The 17261-nt window shown below is 45.9% G+C and overlaps 1 protein-coding gene across 2 annotated transcripts in view; it reads right to left on the reverse strand.

The window, feature by feature from the left end:
- Positions 1-16852, reverse strand: part of LOC147881764 (uncharacterized) — a 131466-nt gene extending 114614 nt beyond the window's left edge. For both annotated transcript variants that reach the window (XM_087401250.1, XM_087401251.1), the window contains exons 1-3: positions 16320-16852; positions 14614-15346; positions 14259-14347 (exon numbers count right to left, since the gene is read on the reverse strand). In XM_087401250.1, coding sequence (XP_087257376.1) covers positions 14259-14347; positions 14614-15346; positions 16320-16403 — 906 coding nt within the window. In that variant the 5' untranslated portion in view covers positions 16404-16852. The remainder of the gene's footprint in view (positions 1-14258; positions 14348-14613; positions 15347-16319) is intronic.
- Positions 16853-17261: the final 409 nt, after the last annotated feature.

Consider the following 17261-nt stretch of genomic DNA (forward strand, 5'->3'; position numbering starts at 1 on the left):
TGGAGGCTTCCGGAAGTTTAATGTCAAATATTTTAGTTTTGGAAGCTTGGAGTAAACGGTAGAGGGCACGGAGTTCAGTGTTTTCTACCTCAGGTGGAAATGAGTCCACATAGTCGTCTGGTGATGTCACGTCATCCTCTGTATGTGTGGTACTGCGAGAATCTTGGAGTTGTTGGACTTTCTGGACCAAGTCGAAGATGCTGTCCTGAAGCTGGGAAATTGAAGTTGAAGTAGTGCTTCGCCTTGTAAGTTGACTTCAGGGGTCTTTTTTGGACTTGAGTCGCTTATCTCCGGAGAGGTTGCACGCGAGCGTTGCGACATATCTGAGATCCCTGTGAGAAAAGCACGAACCTGTGCTCTAGTTTGTACCATTCCTGGAAGAAGATTCGGGCTGCTCCCTGAGGTTGCTCATGTTGGAGGGAGCAAGAGAAGCAGGATGAAACCAGCCGTGGAAATCTGGTAAAGGAGGTCCTGTCTGAGGTAACACTGGTGATGCCGAAATGGGTGTTACTGCTCGTGAGAGTACAGGGGTAGGTTGGAGAGTCCACGGATCTGAGAAGGGATAAGGAGCTGCTGTCGGGAGTGGAGGATATCCAAGAGAAGGAGTGCCTTCAGAGTAAATACTGTCTGGGGGAAGGTACAACCTGTATAGGAGGATATCTGGGAGCTGAAGGAGGTGGAGAGTACCCTGGAGATGCTGAAGCTAAGGGATAAAAGTCTCTCCAAAGATGGACAGCAAACTCGTGAGGAATATCGAGTTCTGGGTATCGACGTGTCTCGTGGAACACAACCTGGACTGTGATGAGGAAGTAATGTAACTCAGGTGCCTCACGCAGAAGGTATAGGATGTGGTCCAAGTCACTGGAAGGGCATGTGACACAGAAGACCCACGATGCAAAATCTCCGAAATGGGCTGGTTGTGCAATCTGAACACGATATTGTGTGGACAGCAAACTCGTGAGGAATATCGGGTTCTGGGTATCGACGTGTCTCGTGGAACACAACCTGGACTATGATGAGGAAGTAATGTAACTCAGGTGCCTCACGCATAAGGTATAGGATGTGGTCCAAGTCACTGGAAGGGCATGTGACACAGAAGACCCACGATGCAAAAGCTCCGAAATGGGCTGGTTGTGCAATCTGAACACGATATTGTGTGGTAGATGATGCCTAAGGTGTCCTTGAAAGGACTGGGGAATTACCGGGGGTTTCCATGCTTTAAGGAGGAAGCTTTCATTTGCCGTAATTTGATAATGATCGTCCAATAACAATATGAAAGAGAATCCTTAGAAATAGAATGGAGAGAATCCACTTGGCATAGATTAGATCTGCCAATTAGTTGCATAGCAAGGCTTGAAAATCTCTTGTCCGGAGGTCCATCGATTAAGAGGCGCCTGGCAAGACTTTCAAGGCTGATTGAGGCGTGGCAGAGGCGATTAACAGAAGAGGGCAGATTGCGTGAAACCTGGCGCTGTCTTCTGCATTGAAATTGTGCTATTTGCTGCGTACCATGGGAGAGCAGGGCTTGGCCTGTTTGAGTGTGACTGGAAAGGCAGCAAAAAGGCCGCAGCTCAATGGCGAGGGTGGCGAGACAAGCAGCAAGAGGCAGGCTGGTCTAAATCGTGACAAATGGGCAGCAAGGGCTGCTGGTCACAGGCGGGTATGGTGGCGATGCTCTAGCGAGGGCCGGCTGCCAAAAGCGATCCAGTAGATTGTAGGATGGAAGCCTGATAAAAGGTGCAGTCTGCTTGCATCTGGCGCTGCTGGTTGCTTGCTTCCAAGGCTGATTTGTGGTAGAAGATGGCGAATTTCTGGCACCTTGGCGCTGTTTGCAGAAATCGAGGCAGCAAGATGACGAATAGAGGCTGCAAAGGGGATCTGTTCGATCACCAGGTCTTGCAGGCAGGTATGCAATAGAGCTGGCTGGTGCAGGCCATCAAGAATGAAACAAGATGGAGGCCTGACGAGGGGCACGCCTTGCTACAGGAATATGGCGCAATCACGTACGGCAGAAAAGGCGAAATGTTTTGCAGGAATTTGCGTTTTAATTTGTGCGCCTATTGCTGGGTGGTGGTTACCAAAAATTAAAAAGTGGGTTTAATTAACCCTTGGGTAGTCTAGGGTTAGGCCTTGGGTGTGGGACTGGTTGCCCTTTTTAGGCCCTCTAGGTACCCTTTTGTAGGGTGGTGCTTGGTGCCAAAGGGTGTGCCTATTCTAAAAGGTGTGACCCTTGGAATAGGTGTACCTTTTCAGGAAGGGGTGTGACCCTGTTTTAAAAAGGGGTGTCCCCACACGAAAAGATGTGTCCTTTTTTCCACGATGGGATGTGTCCCTTGGGTGAGGAGTCAAAACTCTTCATTAAAAGGTGTGTCCGATGGTGGAAAAGGTGCGTCCCTTGGTTTTGGGACAGCCCAAGCACATCAAAAGACACGATTTTTGTCTTGTCCATTCACATCAACCCGTGATGTGGGGGAGATGGAGAGGCCATTGCTGACTTTAGGTGGGGTTGGCGCTAAAAATTTTTACGCTCATTCTCTCCATCTCTTCCATGCACAATGTGCGCGGATATCCTTCTAGCGGAAAGAGATGAATCAGATAGGCGCTAGAAGGTGGGGGGCATTTCCTACAGGCAGGAGCGAAATTTGCTCTGATACCACTGTAAGAAATCCATTTACTATATTTAGAAACACTGCCAGTGAATATATGAGCACAACCCATGGAAAGACTTACTCAGCTTGCCATGCTCCGCCCGCATGTGTGTGAATCTGAGGTTGGGTTGGGTAATAGCTGCCCCCCCCAAAGACAGAATTTCTGAAATATGTCTACCTAAAAGGCTACATACAAACCTGTAGATGGAAGATGGCAATGGTGATGATCTAACACACTGTGCCCTATTCCCTACTGCTCAATCAAAACCTAGAGCACAATGCACTGGAGGCACCTGCTGCTGAGGGGGTTCTGGACTAATTCCGGAGACAGACTGATGCCCAAAATCAAGGGACCAGGTTGATCAAAAGTCAATGCATTGACTTTATTGTTAAAGTCAACTCTGCGTTTTTCGACTTGCTTTGTCTTCTGCTGACTTCTGCGCTGCTGGATCTGTCCCTATTGGAGTAGTAGGGTGAAAGACCCACCTGTAAGCCCCAAATGAGGACACCACAAGGATTGACACCTCATCATGCATATGGGTAGAAGAGGCTGCCATATGGGGTGTAATGAGGCTGCCATGTGGGCAGCAAGATAGCTGCCACATGGTCAGCAGACGGGGGATCCAAGTTAGGGTACGCTTGGGGCAGCATCCTAGCAAAAGAAACAGTACAAATGGGTTTTGCAGGTACCTGAGCAAGTACAAACGGTAGTGGAGGTTGTATGGCTGCAGAAGCAGCAGGCACAACTTCTACCGAATGAAATGCAGATGATACAGCAGCAACAGCAGCTGCACAAAAGGTGCATGAAGCAGATCAGGTCACGGGACTGCAGAAGTAGATGGTTGGGGCTGCAACCTAGATCTTGAACAGGACAGAGTAGCATTTGACAAAAGGCGACGGAGCTAGAAAGCAGTGGCACAACAGTCAGGAGCATCTGGAAGAGGCTGCTTGAAGCCGGTTGGGGTCAGGAGAAGTGCAGAACTACCAGGGCTGGAGCAGATCTGCCACGCAGCAGATGTATGACTGGTTTGGACAAGGTAACAGATACATAAAGAGCCAGGAAGAGTAGCAGATGGAGGCGAGCCAATGGCAGGCTGCCATGTGGCCATGGCGGGCAGTAAAATGCTGCTTGAACAGGTCGGGCAAGTCTGTGAACTGGTCAGCCAGTTCACAAACCGGTTGGGGCAGGTTGGCTGGAATTCCAGCATATAAAAAGGCCCCCAAGGCTGGGGCATTCTCTATTCTATTGTTCAAGGAGTTTGGTGCCTCAATTAGAGCTGCCACCACTGCAGAAGGGAGGTCCAGATCTACAGCAAGAGTCTTCATCAAGGAGCTGCCTTCACAGCAGCAAGGGAAGAAGGAATCAAGGAAGACTTGCGCCTATCCATCGGGCTGCCATCACAGCAGCAAGGAGGTTAAGGATCCAGGAGCAAGCACTGCCTTATGATAGGCTGTCCAAGGAGTAGCAGGAAGGTGTGATTGCGGTACCATCACGAGGCCCACACAAGCTCTAGGAGAGCAACGCAGGCTGATTGTTTTGGAGATGCCAAGATGAGGTAGGAGAACAGGTCTGAGTGAATCAGGGTCCACATCTAGCCAGCACTCTGCTGATCGAAGGGTGGCACACTGTACACATTTTTTGTATATGATTTGGTCCACCTTGGACAAATATATTTTGATGTTTCTACATCTCTCTTTAGCAATGTTCATTTACTGTCTGCACATCGACAGCAGTACACACTAAATTTACCACTGTGTGATTCCTGTACACAATACTCTTTGGTTAGCTTCCGCTGCTGGGAGCGTTGGCCTTAGTCGCGGTGTCTGAGCATCTCATGAATGAAACCAGCCAAGCATCGTTGGTCTAGGTAGGAGAGGACACGGGCCAACATCCCATAACTATCTTTGAAGAGGCAGTAGAAACGCCCTCGAATCTCATAGTAAACAGGACACCTGAAGATGAAATGCTTCTCTGTCTCAACCTCCTGCATGTCACACAGTGTGCATATGCGCCTCTCCCTGGGTAACCACTCTGCTCGACCACTCTCGATACAAAGTCTATGTGAAGAGACCCGAAACTACCCAAGGGAGATCCTCAACGAGGGGGGTAGGTAAATCTGCGTGTATCTTGGTGGATCAATGAAACCCTCTGCTGTGATATGTAGGAAGTGATCTCTGTAGAAGCCCAGCTTCACTGGAAGATCACTCGGGCCCAACAAGTCCGGAATGTGTGTAGCTGTAGTAGATCCTCACAGATAACCTGGTTGACCTCGTGTGATAGGAGGGGAGAGAAAGGAGCATCCATGCTGTATTGGAAAGGAGGTAGTATGTCCATGTGGAGCCCTAGTCCTGCAAACCATCTCTCTATGCGTGCATACCAACACCTCTTATCTCCCCCTACTGCAAGTGCAATAGAAGAGGACAGTGCTAGCCATGGTATCCTGCTACGCCCGGATGTGTAATCCCCATACTCCCTGACTCGGTACAGATATGTAATGACCTAAAATGCAACATCTAGCTATAATGGGGGTGACCCAAACTCTGCCCGAATGATCTGGTGAGGGATAGATGGCTTACCACGGATCATCCGTGATAACATGAGAACGTGTAGCCGCTCCACCCTGGCCCACTCTGTATCCGACAAATCTGGTCCCCAGCATGGGCTAACATACATCCCTGCAGGACGGACCAAGGAGTCAAAAAGCAACCCTTTGGTCCGTGGATCCTGAAAATGAGAGCGGAAGCACTCTCTCTCTAGTCTAGCCAATGAAGCATATCCTCTGCTCAAGCACGCCTGCATCGCGAGTCTCATGGTGAAGGTGGGTCCGAAAAAGACGACCCCCAGATAAGTGTATGATTAAACTACCTCAACAGGGGACCCATCAAATGTGAAATGCTCATCGCGCATGACGACTCGAGATGTATTGAAGATCATAACCTTGGTTTTACCCAAGTTGACCTTCAAATCATGAGACTGAGAAAAAGACTGTAGTGCATCCAGGGGTCTCTGGAGCCCCTCTGTTGAGGAAGACAAGAGAGCCACGTCATCTGCATAAAGTAATATCCGGATCAGCGTGCCCGCGAGAGAGCAGCCTACCCCACCCTATGCTTGCATCAATGTCTCGAGCTCGTCGATGTAGAGGCCAAACAAGGTAGGTGATAATGGGCACCCTTGTTTGACCCCGATAGTGTTAATGATCTCGTTTGTCCATCCAGATCCTGTCCGGACTCTGCCTGAAACTCGCTCATAAAGTGTCATGACAGCCCAAATGATCTCCTGGGCGAGAGAGCTCAAGGGGTTGACACCTCAAAATGCATATGGGTAGGGAGTGGCGGTTGACACCTGTGAGCCCTCAAGATACACCTGTAGGGAGAGCTCAAGGGGTTGACACTTGTGAGCAGAAGGGGTTTACACCTATAAGCCCCCAAAGTTAGACCTATAGGAAGTGGGGTTGAATAGACCTGTAGGGAGAGCTCGTGGGGTTGACACCTGTGAGCATTACACTTGGAAGCCCCCAAAGATAGACCTATAGGAAGTGGGGGTGAAGCTGCCATGTGGGCAGCAACATGGCGGCCACATGGGCAGCACCTAGATCTACTCTTAGGTCAAAAGCATGAGGGTACCTGGGCTGGTACAGCACATACACATAGTCTGCATCAGTGCGCAACACATACCTTCACAAGACTAGAATATATCCAATCTTACAAATTAAAATTTGTTTAAAGAACAAAGGAATATTTTTTAAATGAGAAAATTTCAAAAAGAAGAAAAATAATTTAGTAAGCAAAGCTACACTTATGTTCTCATCAGTACCCAAGCATAAGCTGTCATCTGGGTTTCGAAAGATTCTGGAATCTCTTGCGTAAACCCAGTGCTTACTAAGCTTTGAAATCGCGACCAAGCAACAAAAACTTTGAAAGCAAAAAGGAAGAAACAAGCGGAAAATTAGAAGAAGAAAAGCGAAGGGAGAGAGAGGGGGGAGAGAGAGAGAGAGAGGGAGAGGGAGAGAGAGGGAGTGAGAGAGAGAGAGAGATACCAGCAACAAGTCTGGCTGTACAGCAGGTACAGGTGTCATACAGTAGCAGCAACCATGATCTGGGACTGGCAGGTGACCTGCAATAGGCAGGAGGGACTAGTCTCAGTCGGCACACCCATACACCTGGTCGGCTGTGGTCTGTGGGCAGTTGGTTGGCTGCAAGCAAAGTTGGCTGACGGACTGGTCACCAGTCTGTCAGATCTGGTTGGCTGGTCTGGACTCTGTAGGGGCCAGTCGGCCAGCTTGGAGGGGATTTCCCCCTATAAATAGGGCCCCATATGTAGATTCTTGAAGCCTCAGATGCAGATCACTATTGTGAGTGAGGGGCACAAGAAGAACCAGGGATCTGCTTCACCATACTTGCAGGGAAGACCGTGCAGACACGTGCAGCAAAGGGAGCTTGTCTGCAGTACACCTTCAGAGCAGAACTTTTGCAGGAGTGCTCAGCCTTGAGCAGCCGAAGCCTACCACAGAGATGCAGGGCGGGAAAAGAATAGTAGTTTCCTACAGAGGGTGGAGTAGTTTCCTGCAGAGGGTGCTACCTTTCCTCAGGGGTTGTTTCTAAAGGTGTTGGTACATATGGACATCTGAGTACTCTTTCAGATCTGGATTGCCCTCTTAGATTTAAGTAAAGCACATGTATTTGAGTTGTGTTCCGCATACATGTCTTGTGATCTCTGGGAGAATCTTCCGCTGCAGAGTAGTGTTGGCCTTAACTCTTCTCTTCTAACAAAGTTTTACATCGTGTTTGTTCCATAAAAATACTCCCTTAGTATCTCAAGTCTCTTTGTCTTTCTTTGTGGTTAGTGTAGCCATCAGTGCATTTGCATGCATTTCTTTGTTGTTGAAGATTATAAATCAAGATAAGCTGGGGTCATATGCTGCATGTCATAACACATGAATAACTAATCCATTCCAGATAAATAATATTAAAAAGCATTCAAGCTAGAACAACTCCTTTATATCTGACCTACTATACATCTAAAGATCACTGGCAAGTAGATGAAGGTAGCTTTCTTTATGTGTGTGTGTGTGTGTGTGTGTGTGTGTGTGTGTGTGTGTGTGTGAATCTCGTGTAGGAGAGGTGAAGCAGCGTGAGGAGGTCGAAGCAGAGAGTAGGTCCCCGTACAGCTCCCCTCTCCGTCTGTACATCTGTACGGACGCCGTACGCTCACCGTACGGTGGTGCAAACCGACTTCGTCATCCCTGCGCAGCCTTGACAGATCCCGCTGCTTTCTACCTTGCCATCGTTTTTCAGTCCTGTCAGATACTCCGTGTGAAACCTCCGTACTGCTCCGTCTGCTAATCCGTACGTCCGTACAGTGCATGAGTTCACCGTCTCTTCCGTACGTCCGTACATCCCTGACTCTTCCGTACAGATATGCCCCTTTGTGCCCCGTCCGCAACTCTGTTCCGTACCTTTCTGTCAGATCTACCATGTGATCATTCCGTACAGTTTATTCAGGTTCTCCGTACGTCCGTACAGTTCTGTCAGCTCCCCATTCCTTCGCACAGCGCTTCAGTCCTAACTCATCCTCATCTTTTGATATCGGTTTGAAACCCTTAGCCTCCATGGCACAAGCAAATAAGTATTATGTCAAGAGAGCTCTCTCTACTGAACCCAAAAGACAATCAAGGGAAACCTCTTCCCCCATATCTCCTTCATCTGAAGATGCTTCCTATGTGTTTGATATGTTGAATGACGATTTTCAACAAAGTAGACGGGAATGGAGTCAACCTGCTCCGGAACTCACTTACAAAATGAAGTTGCCCTCTCTTGTACATCCTTTGAAGAAGCTTTCTCAAACTGCAGTTATCATCTTTTTTCCAGGCAAAATTCCTTCTGCTAATGATGTGGGTCAATGGGTGAATTCTCTCCTAGGTGGATGCTATGTAGAAGGAGTCTATTTTTCTTCCCGAGGATTTTATGAAGTTCATCTTTTGGATGCTCTGACAAAACAAAAGATGCTGGAAATGTCCCCTTTATTTTTTGGTCGACAAATGGTGCATATCATGCCCTGGTCCCCTAATAAGGACTACCAGAACCTTATCAAGCATCACTGTCCTGTATGGGTTGAAGTGGTTGATTTTCCAGATTACATGAGAACAGAGCTTCCAGGTTTAGCCATGACATTGGGACTAGTCATCTGTCCCCCTCGTCCCACAGGTAATAAGAATCGTTTTTGCATCTTATGGGATACTAATAGACCAACCCCCTCCTCTATTGCAGTTGAGATTGAGGGTGTTAATTTGGGAAGGAAATATTTCACTCTAAAATGGGGCATTTTTGCTGGAGCTTGTTTTTCTTGTCACAAGTTTGGGCATCTTGCTTCAGAGTGTCCCTCTATCCTTCATCCACCTCCTCCAGCAGCTATCCCTCTGCCTTCTAATAAAGGAGCTCAGAAGACATATGTGGAAAAACTTGAGGCTAAAGGAGCAAAGCCTTCACTGCATACAGGGAGCCAGGCCAATTCAGCTCAAAATAAGGAAAAAGGAAAAAGCAAGTTAGGGGAAAATAACACATCTTCTCACGAGGGATGGCAGACTGCAAAGAAGACGGTGCCTCTCAAACAAAGACCACTCCAATCTCGTAATTGGGATGCCTCTGCTCCTTCTCCAGGACAATCTTCTACCTCTCCAAGCAACCCCATCTCGAAGGCATGGGTTAATGCAGTCAAGAAAGGTCTTCCCCTTTGTGAAGAAGATGATATTATCAGAGAATTGGATGCTGAGGGTCAGCAAGACCCTGTGGCAATGGCAGAGGCTTGAGGCCTCCCGTTCTTTTGGAGGAATGATCATCTCTTGTATATATCTTCATGCGTGCTTCTCTTAAATGTTTTTCCTAATATACAGTGCCTTTGTAACCACAATAAATGGAGGCTTCTATGGCATTATATAAATACAACTCAACCAGATGTTGTGTGTTTACAAGAGCATAATCAGCATTTTTTTGCTGGCCAGCATGGGTTTTTTTATGGATATGATATATTTTATTCAGGATCTGAGCAATTTTCCGGGTTGTGCATTCTAGTCAGACATGAACTGCAACCTTGGATAGCATATAATGATCTTAGTGGACGATGGATGATCATCCAATGTATGGTTAATGGAAAGATTTTTGAAATAGGATCTTTGTATGCCTCTCAGAATTCAGCTTCCAGAGCTCAAATGTGGAACTCCATCAAGCAATATCCTTGGTCTTCAAATGCTTTACTTTGTGGTGATTTCAACAACTCTCCTCATTGGACGGACAATACCATACATAAATCTCATATGCTGCCCTCTGAAATTCAGCAATGGGAACATATGACATCATCTCTTCAATTTGCAGATTTATGGACAGCAACTCACCCATCAGTTATGGGATTCACATATCATCATAATGCTTTTACAGAATATTGGGCCAGGCTTGATAGATATTATCTCATTCATGCTCAGCAATATGATGGATATACATGTCAAATGTGGACTGATTATTCACAACAATTATCTGATCATACTCCGCTTTGGCTAGCCCTTTCTTTTGGTATGCCTCTGGATGATTTGCAGCTCTCCTCAGTCAGGAATTTACAGGTCAATCAAATATATCTCACACATGAAAAATTCCAGCAAATGATCAGACTGGCTTGCAGGTCATTGTTATCTCATGCTCACGAGGATCTGGAATTTGCTTGGACCTCTTTCACACATCGTATTCAAAATGTCATTAAGGAATATGGAAGATGGTACATGGCAGAAACTAGACAGCATATCCATTGGGCAAAATCAAACAAGCAGTATTTGGTTCAGCTTGGTCATCAAAGATCTCTATCTGCTTCTGAGCAGCATTTATTGTCCTGTGCTTCCTCTATAATAGATGCCAATGATAAACGCAAGCTGTCCAAATGGCAGATCAGGGCTAGAGCTAAACCTATGCTAGATAAGGGCTGTTCCTCAAAATCTTTTTTTCGGAACTTACATGCAAATAGACAAAGCCAATCTATCATGAGGATCAGGAAATCAGATGGCCTTTGGACTCAGACTCTATCTCAGCTCGAGAAACAATGTTTGGATCATTTTCAGCTTCTTTTTTCTCAGCCATCTTTTTCTACGCCTCGGGTTGTTGCAGCTCGAAACAGATTTACTGCACTTGTTTCTCCTATTGTCTCTCTGCAAAAAGCCTCAATGCTGGAAATGTCTTTTACAGACGTGGAATTGGATGAAGCTCTTCGGCATTTGAGTAAACATAAATCCCCTGGCTGGGATGGTCTGACGGTTGAATTCTTTGACGCCTTTTGGCCTGAATTGAAAGGTCCAATTCTGCAGTTTATAAATGTAGCCTGGCAACAGCAACATCTTCCCTCAGCTAGAGCATAGTCTGGTTAAGCTGGTGCCCAAAAAACCTCTATGTGAGACTATGGATGACTGGAGGCCCATCACTTTGATGCCGGTCATATACAAACTGATTGCCAAAATGTTGGTACATCAGATAAAGGATATCCTTCATGATGGACTTCATCCCCGGCAATATGGTTTTGTTCCAAGACGGCACATACATGACAATATCTCTTAACACTCTCATTGCCATGGAATATGCAAAATATACAGATCAAGATGTGTTGGTTATGCAGGTGGATGTGGCGAAGGCTTTTGATACAGTACAGTGGGATTATGTCTCTCAAATCATGTCAAAACTTGGTTTTGGGCCAAAGTTAGTTAATGTCATATATTGGCTCTACTCAGATTCCACTGCACAATGCTTTATAGGGAATCATTTGTCTGAGTCTTGGACTGTTGAACGTTCAGTTCGACAGGGATGCCCTCTCAGTGCTTTGCTATATGCCATCGCTTCACATCCTTTGCTTCTTTATATGGATCACATGGTTGATACTGGACAGCTAGAGGGGCTTCAGATTTCTGGTTCACGACCCTTCATTGCTCAGGCCTATGCAGATGATTCATTCTTCATGCCAAAGAATAGCCCTTTGGAGATTCGCCTTTTGATGGATACCCTCTCAGATTTTGCATTGGCGGCTGGTCTTAAAATCAACTTTCAGAAATCAAAACTCTTGCCTCTCAAGCATTGTGATTGGCATGCTACCCTATGGCCAGGCCAAATTATTTATCCGGAAAACATAGTAAGACATTTGGGCTATCCCATTGGCTGGAAAATCAGCAATAAGCAACAAATGTCATGGGTGTCAAACAAAATTCAGGACAAATTAGAATATTGGAAGATCTCCACTTGGCCTCTGCATGTACGGCTTCGAATTGTCCAGTCTATTGTTCTAGCTTATGTCCAGTTCTACCTTCCTCTATTACATTGGTCATCCCGAGATCTCACCTCCTTTATGTCTCAAGCCATGGAGATTTTTTGGAAAACAAAGCTTCATAAAAAAGCTTTACGGCTGCTCAAAATGGATATGCTTTGTTCACCAAGAATGCATGGTGGTTTGAATATAATCAACATCCAATTTCATGTGTTGGCAAGAAAGATCACTATGCTCAAGACATTTTTTCAACAAGAGCAGCCTTGGTCCATTATGTTGGCTTTTTTGTGTGGACAGATGACCACAAATGCTTATGGACATTGGCTAGTTGATCCATCGGAAGTAGTACTGGGCAAATTTCAAGGTAAAATACCTCGCTGTCCATTTTCTAATTCCTTGATTGGAAGCAAGTACTCTCGCACATCAAATGGTCTCCCCTTCCTACTTCTACAGATTCCTCACTCAGAATGGAAAGTATTCATTGGAGTGCTGTGTTCTCCTCTCCCCTTGCAGCTCAACAACCCATCAGAGCTTATAATCTTATGAAAATGGGTATCCATTTCATTGATGATGTAGTAGATATGCAAGGAAATATCCTCACTTTTCCAGTAGCATGTCGACAATACAATCTGGGGATGCATCATAGACCTATATGGAAAGCTATTGCTGATCTCTTACTCCCTCTGGTTCCGATACCGACATTGAATGTCAGAGACAGGCTTCAAGATTGGCACCTTCAGTCTTCAAATACAAGCATCTCCTCTAAGCCTTTGCATTTATTGACTTCTATACAGGCTTATCGATTGATATTACCTCCTCCTTGGATTGCCCATCATGCTAATTCTCTATGGCATTTGAACAAGTCATTAGCCTGGTGGAAGGGAAAATTGCAATTGATATGAAAGTTAAAAATGCCATTGAAGCAACGTCTATTTTTATGGAGATGTATTGTTGGTATTCTTCCGGTAGGGGTGAAATTGGCTCAAAGGCGGATAGCTTCACCTCATTGTCCAAGATGTCACCTTACTTCTGAGAGTATTCCGCATCTACTGTGATCTTGTTCACATTCCAGAAACCTTCTAGACAGAATCTCCTATTTCTTATCTCTCAGATTTCCAGCACCCAGGTCCTACAGGTTTTTCTGGATGTATGGCAAACTATCAGCATCTCTGTCACAGTATTCTCTTTTCTTCCACTGGATCAGATACTCGGCCTTATGGACCCTCTGGTTCCAGCGTAATCAAGCATATCTGAATTCTCCCCTTCAACATCCATATGAGCTCTTCCGAGCCTCATTGCGGCAATCATTATATGATGCCTTACATGAGGAAGATTTGGATGTCTCTTGTATTCAACTTTTCTTTTACTGCTTTTGATGCATAGGGCTTTGGCTCTCTTTTGAGCACTGCCCAGATGTAAATGAAAGTTTCGTAATATAAGTATCTTGGTTTCACCAAAAAAAAAAAGTGTGTGTGTGTGTGTGTGTGTTTATATGTATATGTACATATATATCCCTAGTCTTGTACCACACAGGCTTCACCAAGTCTTGCGCAAATAAGCGGATGAGGAGAAGCTAATGTCAAAATGTGATAGTGTTCAGATTCACAACAAAGTAAAAACTGTCCACCACCTCCATTTGAAACTTCATAATTGGCAAACTTCTTGAATCCAAAGAATCTCACAATTCTAAGTAATAATAGAAAAGCAAAGCCAAATGCAAAGGTATTTAGAAATTCAGGTAAATATGAAGGGCAGAGCATGTGTGTCAATGCAGCACTCTCAATTAGGGAAGCCTAGGTTCTGTGTGGCCCTCAACGGAAGTGCCACATTGCAATACACACCTATCCCATGTTGTATATGGTTGCTCTAATGTCAACCTTCCAGACTACACCAGTTCAATGTTATTTCATCCAAGTATGACAAATAGCAGATCCACATCCAGCAACACGCACGCACAAACTCATAGACAAGCGCATGAGCACACATGAATGCACACCTACATAAAACTAGATTATATTCAATTTTAGAAATTACATTTTCCATAAGACGACCAACAGAACGATGAGAAAGAGAGAGAGAGAGAGAGAGAGAGAGAGAGAGAGAGAGGGAAGAAGAGAGAAAGGGGACAACAAATGAAAGAAGGGGGTATAGAAGACTGCATGACACAAAGCAAAAAAGAAAATAGAAAAATCGCAATAACTTAAATTAAAGGACTTTGAGGCCTTGTTGCATCCACTAGCATTCATCTGAATCCAAACACCATCTTGAAAATAAGGCAATCAGCTACCAGCTTTCATAGTACAAAGCAGAGTTGTAAGCCTTACTTCACTGAATTTGGCAACAGACATAAGCCAATTGTGGCATGAGCACAACACTCCAAGCCGTTTTGTTTCTGTCAAAATTAACTCGCCACCTATCATCAACAAAGTTTGTTATAAAAACAAGACCTGATCAAGAAAAGCTTCCGAGTCAGGAAAATGCAAATTTCCAGCTGAGAAGCCAGAACACCTACCTACTTCTCATTATCAAACAAGAATATGTTTGGCTGGGTGAAAACACAAAGACAAGTATGTGACACTGTGACATTGCAAACCTTTCTACCCAGCAACCCTTCAAGAACTTAAGCACATTCATATAATCCAGATCATGGAACTTCTGAGAAAATATCAAGCAACATACAAATTAATGAGCCTGACAAGCTGGAACAGTAAACACGAGGCCTTGACTGAGGTGTTCCACAGTTATGTAGATTGTTTGGACCAGACAACGCATCTGGGACTGGCTGCATAATTTTCTCTAAGGGAGAGAGTTGCTGCACAGCCTGCATGCTCCGAATACGCTGAGACCTCTCATCTTTTACCCATGGTGGAACTGAGCATCGCGATCGTACCTCTGCCTCATCTACATGATTGCCCATGGACAGAGCTTGTTTGTACATCTCCAAGCCCCTTGCCCTTAGCATAACAGAGTCCATGTTACCCTGCGCTTCTATTCTTATGTTTTGAGGCAAGTCATGTGCTTGCGCACCCTGTGAAAAATCAGCTGCGATTCCAGCAGCATCAAGACCAGCACCCCGTCCCACAAAGGATAAATTTCCCGATGCTGCCACAGGCCAGCCTCCTGATTCACAAGCAGTGGTCGAGTTGGCTGCATACCACTGTTGATTTGTTGCCGAAAAAGAGGAGCGAGAGGCTGGGGTTTGCTGAAAAGCAGATTGAACGTGCTGTGAATTCCCGTACAACAAAGCTAGCAAAGGGTTTGACAATTCTGGCCTTCCAACTTTTGACTGAAAACTCTGTGAGCTTAGATTCAATAAATTTGGAGAGACTGCTTCTTGCCGGACAGTCCTCTCAATGACACAAACCTCCTGTGAAATATACGGATGCATATATTGTCCCGAGGCAGTCTCAGTCTGTATACATTAAAGTCAGAGAGTAAGAATATATTGCATTGGAAACTCAATAAACACACGTCTGGATTCAGAACCAAACCGTACAAAAACTCGATTCTATTATCACTGGGCCCTCACTCTTCTAAAATAAACTTTACAACTGCTCATAAAGATCTCCAGTTCCATTTTCTCATTAAATAAGACTTCGTTATTAACTAGGAACGAGTCACACAAGAGTTAGCCCACCTAGAAACGTTCAAAAAGCTGAGCCAATATTTGGTGTCCAGCGTGCCAACAGACATCGCCAAATAAATAGCAATCTCCTTAGCATCTGATACTAAAGCTATGGATTCAGATACTTAGCACAAAGACTGTTCCTGGCAACCCATGAAATGCCACGTGGCTATTCTCCGGCCAGCAGAGCGGCAGTTAGGATCATAATTGTGCCATCCAGTGACAGGCATACACAAGCGGATCTTAACCAAACTAATGCTACATTCCAGATTGTGTCCTCTTCCTTGCAAAGTGCATTGGATGTGCACCCGCAAACGACAGTTGGACGGTTCTTCATAAAGCACACAGCGTGGACACAAAGTCCAGCATTTTCTTATCGCAGCTTCCGCTATCCAGCTTTCAAATACTGAACAGGAACCAAATCTTAGCGAGTCCTATAAACACATAGATCTATAAAAACTACGAATTTGTGTAGACGTATAGTCTAGGCCCATCATACAATGAATGTCAAACTTTCAACAGCCGTTATTACTCCCCACTTGGATAAGTTTCTAAAATGTGTTCTTTTATATATTTAAAACTCGGGCATTCTGCCAAGCATAAAAAATAATGGCTGTAGACCCTTCAAACATCACAATCATTGTTTGCATATGTCGAAACAGTAACCGCTAAGCACTGGCACACACATTAAGAGATTAAAAAACTGACGGCATGCAACGTGCACCTCCATTCGTGTAGGATACTTCCGTGGAAAAATTACCTGATTTACGGAACCTATCAATGGGAACCACTGAGAAGAGGGCCGATTTGGACAAGGTGCCTTCAACAGCCACGATTCATCCATTTAGAAGCCGAAGCTAACGACGTCCGGAAGGGGGCAGGCAGCAGGCTACCGTCAATGGAACGACCCTGCGACCTCCTACATTGGCATGGATGCGAGGCAAGCCCGAGAAACAGCAATTGAGAGCGCTGGGAAGGTGTGGCGGAAGCTAGCTCGAATGAAGAAGGGGACGAAAGGAGTGAGAGCGGCAATGCAAACTGGGGAGAGAAGGAGAGGTGGACATGGAGGGTGTGGAGCTCAAATGAGGAAGGGGAGGGAAGGAGAAGGGGGGGAAGGAGGGGAAGGAGGAAGGAGAGGCAAGGGAGGGAGGAGGGGGAGAGGAGGGAGGGAAGAAGGGGAGGGAAGCATGGCTATGGCGAAAACCCTACTCAGAGAAACAGAGGCAGAGAGGCAGAGATGATGCAGGGGAGTTGATGGGTTTTTGAGTAGATGGCAGCACAGACAGAGCTGCTACTAGCAACGACAGGGACACAGAGAACGTTTGTACTAGTCAACCTCTCCTGTTGACCTCTTCTCTCCCTCTCTCTCTCTCTCTCTCTCTTGTGTGTCTCTCCCCACACTTAGAGCCTGTTCCCGCGCCTCCTCTCTCCTTTCGGTTCCGATCCCCCAACTCCCAGCTAGCTACTTGCCCTGGCCTTGCCTCCACACCCCCCCCCCCCACATGCTCCACGCATAGTCAAACTTGCCCTGGCCTTGCCTCCGCAACCCCCCCACATGCTCCACGCATAGTCAAAAGCCCCGTTTCACTGACGGAAGCTGCACCCATTAGGTTCCCACATTTGGAAGGGAGCCTGAAGGTGAGTGCTTGGGAGCCAGGGCTGCAGGGCTGTAGAGGAGGGACTGAGGCCTAGTATTGGTTGG

This window comes from Dipteris shenzhenensis, chromosome 30 (genome assembly GCF_047967505.1).
Source record: "Dipteris shenzhenensis isolate YYH24624 ecotype China chromosome 30, Dip_SZ_1.0, whole genome shotgun sequence".
NCBI lineage: Eukaryota > Viridiplantae > Streptophyta > Polypodiopsida > Gleicheniales > Dipteridaceae > Dipteris > Dipteris shenzhenensis.